This window comes from Typopeltis vanoorti, chromosome 17 (genome assembly GCF_054136105.1).
Source record: "Typopeltis vanoorti isolate ZY-2024b chromosome 17, IOZ_Tvanoo_1.0, whole genome shotgun sequence".
NCBI lineage: Eukaryota > Metazoa > Arthropoda > Arachnida > Uropygi > Thelyphonidae > Typopeltis > Typopeltis vanoorti.
This window is the reverse complement of record NC_143565.1, coordinates 91,479,548-91,492,384: the sequence shown is the minus strand read 5'-3', so window position 1 is coordinate 91,492,384 and position 12,837 is coordinate 91,479,548. Positions and strand designations below refer to the sequence as shown.

Sequence of the window (12,837 nt, the reverse complement as noted above, 5' to 3'; positions counted from 1 at the left end):
GCTGAAGATGGAATATGAGTCACAGCTTCTGAAAATATAATAGAAATGTTCAATGAGCATTTCATTAGTGTATTTAACATATGGGGTAGGAGTAATGTTGAATAACGATATGGAGGAGGAGGAGAGAAGACTGACAGTTCAAGAAGAATAGTTTGAATATTAGAATATTAATTAACCTTGATGTCAATAAAGCAGTGGGATCGGATGGGATATCACCATATATATATATTACTGGAATGTGCAAAAGAGCTAGTTAGCAGGTTCTGTTAAACTTGGCAACAGAAACATTCCCAGAAGAGTGGAAAGATGGAAAAAAATAGGCCATTATTTAAGAGAGAATCCAAGTCAGTAATGTCAGAGTGTAGTGGTGAATGTATTAGAGAGGGTGGTTAGAGACCTGGATTGATAAGAATGGAAATTTTTTTTGACAGAGTAGCACAGGTTTGTTAAGGTGTTAAGGCTTTAGTAACCTGATTACATTATAATAGGGTAACTAGTGTACTGAAAAGAGGAGATGTTTATATAATGAAGTATCTGGATTTAGCTAAAGCATTTGATTGAGTGCCACACAAACTATTCTTGAAATTCAGCAGGTTAGGGATGGATTAGTCATTTCATAGCATGATTACATGGATGGTGACAGATAAGAGCAAGCAAGCGATGTGCAGATGATGTGAAGCTGGGCAGGGTAATTAGTAATAGTGCAGATGTGGCAGCCCTTCAAGAGGATCTGAATAAACTGGACAAATAGGCAAATGAATGGGGGTATCAGTTTAATGTAGCAAAATGTAAAGTCTTGAAGTTTGGGATACATCGATGGGAGGCTGCATACTCAATTGGAGAAGCTGTACTGGAGGAAGTAGGGAAGACAAGAGATCTGGGGCGATGAGTGATTATTGCATTTAAAGCACCTCAGAACTCTTCAGAGAGCATATTGCAAAGGTGGTGAAGGTAATTCAGAGGATTGCTGCAATACTGAGAAAGACACTGACCTGCAGAGATAAAAAAGTTATCATTCCATCGTATAAGACTCTGATCAGACCACACTTAGACTATTGTTCTCAAATTTGGTCTCCAGGATTTGAAGTCGATAAATTAACTGTGGAAAGGATACAGAGGCGGATAACAAAGATGGTTTCAGGACTGTACAATGTTAGTTATGAGGATCAGCTGAGGGAATGCGGAAGGAGAGGTGATACGATCGACTTTTAAACTGTTGAGAGGCAGTTACAGGGTTGACACTGGGGAGTTCTTTCACTTGGTGAAACAGTGGGAAGGAGCGATGACGGGGGGGGGGGGATCCCTGCAAGTTACGAAAGGAAGCTGTGAGCAAGAGGGTGAGGAGTGGTTTTTTGCATGGAGGGTGGTTGAACTATGGAATGCATTGCCTGATAGAGTGGTGAGAGCAAGAATGGTCAATGGGTTCAAAAAGTGGTATGATAGACTGTGTTTCCTAGGAAGGTCCTCCCACGATGAGGCTCTTGACTCATGGAGGACTGAATAATAATAATAAAAGTTGCATACATATGTGGTGCAGTGTCCTGAGAAAGGAAGGTGACGAGTGGAATACCACAGTTCTATTCTGGGAACACTGTTGTTTAATCTATACATCAGTAATATACTTTAGCATGTGAGAGGAGATATTCAATTGTTTGCTGATGATGATAAATTATGAAGAAAAATGCCAGGAAGTTCTTATGTGATTCTGTTACAAGAGAATTTGAATAGGTGCTTTGAGCTGAGGAATAAGATGTCATTTGAATGTTGCTAGGTAGAAATTTATGCACTTTGGCCAGAGAAGATGGAATGAGGTTTATCATATGGAACTTTGCTTCAGGAGGTAAAGGAGGCAAGGGATCTGGGGATCTTGGTGGAAGGGGAAATGAAATTCAGGAGACACATTGTGAAATTTGTAAGGATTACCCAGAAAATTGATATAATGTGAAGAATACCGACATGTACAGATAAGTGGGTGACAGTTCTATCATATAAGGTACTAATTAAGACTCATTTAGATTTTTGTGCATAGATGTATGGCTATATATTAGTAATGAGAAAACAGTGGAAGGAGTGCAGAAGCAAATAATTAAGACTATCTCAGGACTCTGGCATGTTGAGTATGAGGATAGATTGAGAGATAGGAGGAAAAGAGTAAAATGACAGAGGTGTATAAGTTAGTGCAAGGAGCCTATCAGATAAATTTGGGGTGAATTATTGTTGGGGATGTGAGAATGAGATGTCATTCCTGGAAACTGTACAAAGGTCATGTGAATAAGGAAGTGAAAAGGAGATTTTTTTTGTTGTTGTTTGGCAAGTGCTCCAATACTGAATGTATTCAACGTTTATTATCAAGAAAACAACAGGAAACACAGACCGATATTATAGAAAACAATATTATTTTCAGAAACCAACTCAGCTCTACAAGGCTACTGTGCTGGATGCTCCTTTGCACAGGATTATATGAAAGAAGACAAATGTGCTGCACACAGTCACTTTAGGACTGAAAGCCTATTTCTGAAATCAGCACCACTTAGGACATTCTCCTAACCACAACAAGCATGGCAGCACTGATCTGCCAAAGATCTGGAAGTCAGTCATTCTAAGACCTTTCATCTGGCACTTAGAAGGTGCCTTAATAGGATATCAGTTACAACCTTAACTATTTCTACAACAATGCATTTTAATCTAATTGCAATTTATGCTTTGAAGATGCCAGTTAAAAATCCAGCAATATATTAGTAACTCAGTAATTATTTATTCTTCTGGTGTGAGTGATATAAAGCTCCTTCTCATCACTTGTGAGTGACGTAACTTATCTACTACCACCTACAGACATTCATACCCATTGTGCAGTTGGAGAATAATAATGCTAAACTCAGACAACCAGGCCAGCAAACAGAGCCTGAGAGGCTATCCTTGGAAATGGAATTAGCAACGAAGCACTTCCTAACAAGAATGTTGCATTAATTTATACAACATTTATTATTATTATTACCCCAAGACCTCATGGAGTCAAAGACTCATCTGGAGGTCCTTTTATCACACACACATCTCATCAAATGCCTTGCAGACACCACACTCTCAGGCAAGGCATTCCAATCATTCACAACTCTGCACGAAAAATATCTGCCTCTCACTCCCCTACTCACACCCTCTTTATACAGTTTCCAGGGATGACCTCTGGTTCTCTCCTGATCTCCCACTATTCTCTATAGAACTTCTCCACCACTGATCTTATAACAACCCCTTACCAACTTGTAGGTCTCTATCATATCTCCCCTCTTCCTCCTCTCCACTAGACTCTGCAAATTACATCTTCTCAATCTTTCCTCATACTCAACATTCCAGAGCTCAGAAACTAACCTTAGTCAGTCGCCTTTGGACCCTTTCCAACATCTCTTCATCCTTCTGAAAATCCGGTGACCAAATCTGGGCACAATAGTCCATGTGTGGCCTAATCAAAGCCTTATACAACGGAACAAGAATCTCCCTTCTACACGTCAGTGTCCTCTGCACCATTCCCAGAAGCCTTTGTGTTGTCTTCACAATTTCGGCTATGTGCCCCCTAAATTTTGGATTCTTATCCACTATCACCCCCAGATCTCTTATTTCCTCTACCTCCAACAATATATTCTCACCAAGCATAAATTCTGCATCCCATTTAAAAAGCTATCATTTTAAGATTACTATCAGCCTACCAGTCACAGACATTCACTCTACATATTACTTTATATTTTGAAAGGATGCAAGGGAAGAATTTCTTTTTTTTTTACAATTTGAATTGTTTCCACAATTACTTGATTGCAGTATCTCGAGTATTGTGACAAATGCTTTGTGAGCAAAAGATGCTGGTTTGAAATCCAGTGCAATATCCATAATGTCTTCAGTGCAAAGGATAGATGAGGGTAAAGTATAATGATGATCTGAGAAATCCTACTGCAGAAAGTGGAGAGTCAAGGGAGAAGCAGAGATAATAGCTTTGAAGATGCTACAAAATTTAGTAAAGTGTTGGTATACACCAGGTAATGTAGCATTATCAAAATAAACCCATCCATCGATTATTTAAGAATTAAGGCAAAGTAGCTACTTATCGTCTTGTGCCATCTTTCTTGGTCTTTCAACTCTTATTTTTCTGTGTATTTTATATTTATACAATCATTCTTATTTTCACTATTAAGCAGAATTGCTTGTAGTGTCTCATTTTCAAAGACCATTCCACTATCTTTTCCTTCATCTATTTCTTTTTTCCTTTTGCATCCAGTTCTTTACTTTTTTTTTCTTTTCCCAATTGTTATCCTGCATGATTATTCTATATGATTATTCCATATGATTATCCAAAGACTTTTTCATGTCTTTGGATCCAAAAATGGAATTTTGCAATTACAAAACTGTATTTTACAATTTTCTCTGATCTGTAAGTTCCTGATTTTGTTTAATATTGTTACTTTTTTTTGTTTCTTTGCTTATGTTCTTATTCATTCAGAGGCTGTTGAGATATCTAGATATTCTACTAGCCTTTATTGCACTTCATTTTGTGGATGTCATAAATGTTAATTTCTATTCCCAAATATTTATTTTTACTAACTTGTTCAATTATTTTCCCTTTAATTTCTAATTTGCATCTTAGGTTCCTTAGCAACTATCATTGTTAGTTTTTTGTTAATATCTCGATATGTTTCTTTTCTGCTGCTGAATGTATTTAATAATCTTCGTAGGTCATCTTCATTTTTCTGCTAATAAGATTATATCATCAGTATATCCAATTAGTCTTAGTTTATTTTTAATTTGTATTCTACATTTTTCCATTTTATTTACTTCTTTTATTATTTCATCCATCACTAAATTAAATAAAGTGGGACTTAATGAATCACCTTGTCTAATTCCTTTGTTATTTTAATTTCTTCAGTCTATCCTCATTCTGTATTTATTATAGAACTGTTATCTCTATGTATATATCTGTATATACACATACTTAGTTCTAAAATTTGTTTTGGTATTTTTAATGTGGTTATCAATGCTCATGTTAAATCAATAATAAAGCACATGTAAAGAGGTTTATTGTACTAATTATATGAAGAGCCAAAGGCTTCAATTCAAAATGGTTTATTGTATTCCACTGATTTCTGTTATTTGCTTTGATATAAATATGGCATCTATTGTTGATCCATTTTTCCTAAATCCTTGTTGCTCATCTAATAATTCAGTAGAATTATTATATTTCCAATTATTTTTGTGCATAATTTTAATGTAATGCATAGCATATTTATCCCTCTGTAGATCTCTGGATTTTTTATATTTCCTATCTTAACGAGTGGTACTGTTAAGCTCTTTTACAAATCATTGGGTATTTTTCTTTAAATACCGTATTTAGAATATGACATAGTTCTTAAGAATGATCTGAATGCTTATAGTTACATTGTTTCATCTCGTTCTGTGGCTGTCTTAATAAATTAGCAACAGATTTTACTGCTCACATTCTTTAACACATACATTTCAATGCAAAGGAAGGAAAAATATACTTTCCCTACATATTTTAATAGTTCATTCCATATCTTATCTATTCCAGGCGATTTTCTGTTTGTTCAATACCTTTCTGTTATTTCAAAAGTTGCATTATCTTCTTCGTAAACAGCAATTACTGTTAATTATATTATCTCTGTTCTTTTCTGCAGATAGATTTTGAAAATGATTTTTCCATTTATCCAATTCAATATTTGTTAGCTTTATACTTTCATTTAAAAGTTTATACAGTCATTATGGCAGTCTTATTGTCCATTGAATTCATGTTAAAAATTTACTTATGTAGAAATTCACTGGCTAATACAATAATTCTGAATGGTATATCCAGCAGTTTTAATGAGAAATTTTCTTTCGGGACTTTGAATTTATCTTTCTTTTTTTATGTTTCTGTTTTGCTTTTAAAAAGTAATGTTGGTTTAGACAGGTAACATAGTCTTGTTCCAGTACATTTTTTGTGCCAAGGATAACTTAATTATATCATATTATGCTGTTTTAACAAAATTTGATAATGTAATGCTTATCTTCAGATGACAGAACATATTCCAGTTATTAGAACAAATACTTTCTAATATTTTACCACTGGCTGTTTCCTTGAAATGCTTTTTTTTTTTTAAATCAAACTTCCACAAAGTCAACAGACTCAATTGTGAGGGTCTCACCCAGTAAGCAACATATCATATGGATTCTTAAACTCATTCACACTCCTAGCATTCACAAAGGTGAATGCTGGGAGTGTGAATGAGTTTAGGGTTCACCACTCATCATGTAAAAAATCTACTCCCCATTCCCTCTTCACCAAATCTTTACATAACTTGAAAGAAGACCATCTCATTCTCTTCATCTGTATTAATCTAGTAAAATCCAATCACCAACCTAATCATGCCTACTTGCTTTTCCACTAAACTTACAATTCCTCAATCTTTCACCAGATACTGCCAATGATATCCTCCCTGAATCCTCTCCAGAATGAAAAGCCCATTCCATTTTCCCTTTCATGTTATGCACAATGGTCTGCCATAGCCAAGTAGCTTGGATTCTTAGCCGATGGTAAAAAATTGCATTGGTCTGATCACACATAGCTATTGTGCTCAAATTCAGTCGCTTCATGTGGAAGAGCCCTTTTCAGTTCAGTTTGTATTGACAATGCCTTAGGTTGGAAAAAAAACCTAGGTTTGAATTCTGTCTAGGATACAAAGGACCTTTATTAGGATTCTTCACATGAATGTGAGTTAGCAGGGTTTTTCCTTCTAGAAACTCTGGTTTTTCATCTTACATAGTAGATGCAGATAGGATTAATCACTCTGTCATACACCTACTTAAGGCTTAATCCTTATGACAGAGTGATTACCATTGGCATGCCCATGTTATAGCAGAAACATGAGTAGTCTTTACAGCACTATGTCTACTCTGAACTTCACACTATCAACCACTAGTCCCACTAGATCGAGAATATTTTTACTTCCCTGGAATATTTTCATATACTATTCTGAGATTTAATACTTTCACTAAACTTTGTAAGTTTAGTGATCAATTTACTTGGGCTGAAAATGTGGAATTCATAGCTTGTTACCACTTACCATGTTGATTTGTAAATGGTTGGTTTTTAAATTGAGGATATCATTTAACTACCAAAATGCCTTGTCACCTTAAAAAAGTTTCTGAGCAGGAGAAAATACTATGACATGGAGTGATGATTACAGTTTTGCAGTAATCATCACCAGAAAACTGCAAATCTACACACTAACAAAATACATCAAGAAACTTTCCAAATGGCAAAGAAATAATTTTCCTGATAGCAGTGCTACCAACGTAGGAATGGAATAAGCATTTGTGTGGTATTTTTTAAATGTTTGTTCTTTATCTAGCCACATCTGGTCAAAGGAATAGAGCTACCAAATCAAAACAGGAATTACTGAATATCGAAATTTGGAAATGAACGAATTTATTTATTTTTCCTCCTTCAATATCATTTGACAGAAATAAGCACCTAGTACGGGAGAGAGGATGCTGAAAAAAAAAAAAAAAAAGAACACTTCTGCATACACACAAAACCTTGGAGAAAAAGTTCACGCAATAGCATAAACCAATTTTTATTTACACACTAAACATTTAATATATTAACACCAAAAATTTCATATATCGCGGAACTCATTCTGCATCTTAACTACAAAGTTACTTTACATTTCTTAAAGTGAACTCGGGGTTATTCGCTATGCAGGATCACTCTTACAACTATGATCAGGAGGAAAATCAATGGTACATACAATTAAATCAGCTTTCTGTCCGGCAGCATCACTCAGTTCATATTCTCCACTCACAAGTACACCCTTATGAATTTCTTCTTTTAAGCACCTCCTGCTGTTAGGTGGTAAACGAAACATTAGACCATTCACACTAAAACACACACAGGTTAAAATAACTGTTATACTGTGAAAATGAGCCATTTTACTGATACTCAACGCTACTTTTAATACACAATGTAAAATATACAAGAAAACTCATGCGAATATATGCAGATTAATTAGAGCATATTCATAAACACAAAATAACATGGCACAAGTTACATAAAATGTAACTTCTACTCATTTACTACGAACACACGGATAAGACGTGGCAGCGCACCAATGGTGACTGTCACCTGGAGGGACTCATCAGCGCCATCTAAAATCATCAAAACAGACTTCTTCCTCAATTTTAAGGAAAGAAAGAATTCAAAGAAAGAGAATACTGGAGGAATATTCATAAGCGGTTTTTCAAATAGAAGTGAATCAGCCAATCTCTTGGGGGAGAGTTTGTAATAGCAAGATTATTAACATCGGAGAACATATCAATAAGTAATTTAGTTACAATGTCTCCACTTGGGGAAAGCGATCATGTGGTCTTGACCTGGGATATTGAAAGACGTACTGAATATTCTATTAAGAATGGGTATATGTGGAATTACAAGGCTGGTGATTATGGCAAGCTGAGAAGTCAGCTTTCAGCTGTATTATGGCATGAGAAATTCAAGGGGAGAGATCTTGATGGTGCGTGGGAGATTCTCAAGGAGTATTTGAAGAAAGCTGTATCAGACTGTATTCCCAGAGTCAGAAGGAGAAATCAAGTAGGAGTAAAATGGATGACTAATACTATTAAATAAGAGTTGCAGATAAAGAAAAGGTTGTGGAAGATATATAAAAAAAGGTGATGAGCGTTCCAATGAGCAATATAAGGTACAGGCAAAGAGAGTAACCTATATGGTAAGGAAAGCCAAAGCTAATTATGAGAGGAAGCTAGCTGATGAATCCAAAAGAAACCCTAAAGAGTTCTTTCGCTATGTGGCTAGTAAAAGGAAGAATATCCATGGCAAGATTACTTTAAAAAAGTGTTGATGGTAAGGAAATTACTGAAGCTAATCAAATAGTTGAGTTGCTTAGTGATCATTTCGCAAAAGTGTACCATCTTCGTAGTGATAGCGCAGTGTCAGATGTGCCATTGACTGATGAGAGTATAGAGATAGATGAAATTAAGGTGCTTAATATATTAAAAAACCTTAATGCTAACACTGCCATTGGGTTAGATGGCATATCGGCCCATGTGTTACGAGAATGTGCAAGAGAATTAGCAACTCCTCTAACCAGGATGTTTAATTTAAGCCTCAGTTCTGGTAAAGTGCCAATAGAGTGGAAAGAGGGGAAAATAGTTCCATTGCACAAGGGAGGCTCTAAGACTGATGTTGCAAATTATAGACCAATCAATATATCTGGAGTGGTCGTTAAGATTTTGGAGAAATTAGTTAAAATCAGAATTCAGGACTGGGTGGACAGCAATATGATACTTTATAAGGGGCAACATGGTTTTGTGACGGGTAGGTCTTGCCTAAGTAATTTGCTTACGTTCTATAACAAAGTAACAGTGGAGTTGGATAAAGGAAATCCTTACTCAGTGATACTGCTTGAATTTGCAAAAGCTTTTGACAGGATTCCACATGGAACTTTGTTACATAAATTAGAGCAAATGGGTTTGGATCCGAAGATGGTGATTTGGATTAAAGGATGGCTGGCAGACAGATATCAAAGAGTGGTTTACGGAGGAGCTGAGTCCAGGAAAAGGCAAGTGACTAGTGGTGTACCTCAGGGCTCAGTTCTTGGTCCTCTATTGTTTAATTTGTACATCAATGATATTGGAAATACCTTGAATGGAAATATCCACTTGTTTGCTGATGATGCAAAATTGGGAAGAGCGATAATCAATTCAAATGATGTGGATATTTTACAGGATGACTTAAATAGGGTGACGCTATGGACTGAGGTAAATGGCTGTCAGTTCAACGTGGCTAAGTGTAAGGTGATGCACTTCGGGAGGATGACATCGCATGCTGTTTACTATATTAACGGAACTGAACTGCAGGAAGTTGATGAGACAAGAGACTTGGGAGTTATTGTGGACAGAGAACTTAAGTTTAAAGGGCATATTGCTAAGATTGCCAAAACATCACATCAAATTACATGGTTGTTGAGGAACACACTAACAAGCAGGGATAGGGAAGTTATTGTTCCACTCTATAAGGCATTAATAAGGCCGCATTTGGACTATTGTGCACAGATCTGGTCGCCAGGATTTCTTGGTGATGCGGAAGTGGTAGAGAGGATTCAGAAGCGGGTTACAAAGATTGTTGCAGGTCTGTGGGATGTTCCCTATGAGGATAGATTGATGATCTGTGGGCTCCAAAAACTAGCTGATAGACGTAGGAGAGGAGATATGATAGAGGTATTTAAATTGTTAAAGGGATTTTACAGGATTGATACTGATGATATTCTTAAGACCAATGCAGGATGTGAGAGAACGAGGGGCCATCCCTGGAGATTGTGTAAGAGTGTGATTAACAAGGGTGTTAGGACTAGATTTTTTACTTGGAGGGTTGTGAATGGGTGGAATGCTTTGCCAGAACTGGTTGTGAATGCTTCAACTGTGAATGAATTTAAGGAGAGGTATGACAGGTATTGTGTAAATAATGGTTAGTGTGTCAATGTCGGGTCTCCCGCGATGAGTCTTTTGACTCCATGGAGACACCGTTAAAATAATAATAATAATAATAATAATAATCACTCATGATAATTTTAGTTTATTTTACTGCCGAATTGCAACAGATCCAAGAAAACTCAATGGAGGAGCATTAATGGACCCATTGATTTGCCATGAAAAATCAAATTCGAAATCACAAAAATAAAATGTCCATGAAATATAAAGACACGCTACTGGGAAATACCAAAAAAGATATCCTCAAAGCTCATGCCATTATCTATGGCATTTCCAGTGAAATCGCTATGAACAATTCGCAGATTCAATACATTCAGAATGAAGAGCTCTTCACTCAGAATCAAAGGTGACACAAAAATTCATTAAGACAAATAAGAAAAACGAACAGGAGGAACTTAATTATTTAAATTGATCCGGCTATGAGGATAAAATTCCCGAAAACTGGTTCTAAAATTCTGAGAAGAATTTCCTATTGCTAGGATTATGTAAGAGTTCCGAGGTGCTTTAAATGCAATAAGTTCAACCATTACAAAGGAGAATGTAGGAGAAAAGACAACTATTCATTCTTCTCTAAGGAACATAGGCTTAGAAAGTGCCCCCAAATGAATCCGAGATGAATTGTGTAAATTCCCACAGTAATAAGGAGCATGACAAAAGCACAACTGTTGCAATCATATGGCACAAAACAAGCCAGTCCGACATTTAACTACTACAGACAGCTCAAAATATTGAGTATGAAAAATAATAAGGAATTTTTTATAAACAACATTACTTCACTTGAATGCCTTTAAATAAATCTTCACCTTCTTATGAAGGCTGTATATGATTAAACAATTATAAAAAGAAAAAACACTGGATCAGCATTAATTCAAGAACAATACAACATCAATAACAAAATAACTGACTTTCAACTAATTACAAAATATTTTCCAAAGGATTGGAAAAAGATTCATCTGCAATACTCATGGTCGAACCTGAAGTTGAAGCAACCTAAATTTCTTAGGACCACCCAGAATTTGATATTTACTGAAATTACTACCACAGAATCAACATTTTTGCTGTGAGTGTGTATCTAGATTATAAAAGTTACATAAAATACTAAAAGTGACATAACTTATAGAGGTTATAAAAGTGACATAACTTATAGAAACTGGGCAACATCGTGGATTTCACAAGAAATCATGGCTTAAACCTTACAATGGACAGCAATGCTTATTATGTCTTATGATTTTAAGTAAGCATAAAAAAAGGGTAAAAACATGGAAGAAGTTTTAATGTTGAATTCTATCTATGATAAACGACAACACAAATAATCTATTATTTGAAGACATCAGAGGGAAGCAGTTACATTGATCTAACAATAGGAAAGATGCCATTTTATAGATGATTTCCGAATGGAAATGTTAGAAAAAAAGAAAGTTTTTCTGATCATCGTATACGACTTTCATTAACAACAGCAAAATAAATAAATAAATAAATATATAAGCAAGATAAATTTAAAAAATGACCGAAATTCATGAGTAAAACTACAGCAATTACTTTAAGTACATGGACAAGAAAACAAACTTAGACGCATTTGCAGATTCACCTACAGAAGAATTTGCAAGTGAAATCTTGCAGCATCACTTCAACGTTACTAACAACAGCTTAAACTAAACCAACACTTAGTCAAGTCGGAATCAGCACAGTACACTTATACCTCATTGTTTCTAAGCTTGAAACAATGAGGAATAAAGTATACCTCATACCTCATTGTAGTATAAGGTCGTAGTGTATTTACCCGTTTTGAAGAAATCGGGAAAATACACTACGAGCAAACACGTAGAATATCTAAAAAGTTAAAGTTCCACTAAAGAAAATAAAGATGCATTAGTGAAAAGACGAACTAATCTTAAGAAAACGCATTAGTGCACTTAAGTTGCTATTTTAAGAAAACGCATATTAGTGCACATATAACCTTAGTCTCCAAAATTCTAAATTTTGGAGACTAAGGGAGAAGTTCAAATCCCACAGTTAGCCAATCAGAGATAGCTGGTAGATAGTTGACCTTATTAATTAAAATATCTGGATGAGAGAAAGATATAGAAAGTTTCTTGCCTTCCAGATATTTTTATTAATTAAGGGATACTACCATGTCTGGGTAGTGGCCCTTCCTATTATGTATTGCATTATTCTTATTGTTATGTTTTGCTTCCTTGGGAAAAAGGCTTAAAACCAAGTATATAATTTCTTGGTATCTTTAACGTATTATTATACGTTAAACCCAAGGTAAAAAAATTTGTTCATCTTTCTGGTATC

General features: G+C 35.4%; 1 protein-coding gene across 1 annotated transcript in view; it reads right to left on the bottom strand.

Moving 5' to 3' along the window:
• The window catches only part of bai (Transmembrane emp24 domain-containing protein bai), a 113,240-nt gene extending 105,075 nt beyond the window's left edge, over nt 1-8,165 (bottom strand). The window contains exon 1 of the mRNA XM_090406741.1: nt 7,785-8,165. Coding sequence (XP_090262867.1) covers nt 7,785-7,964 — 180 coding nt within the window. The 5' untranslated portion in view covers nt 7,965-8,165. The remainder of the gene's footprint in view (nt 1-7,784) is intronic.
• Between the last annotated feature and the right edge of the window lie 4,672 nt (nt 8,166-12,837).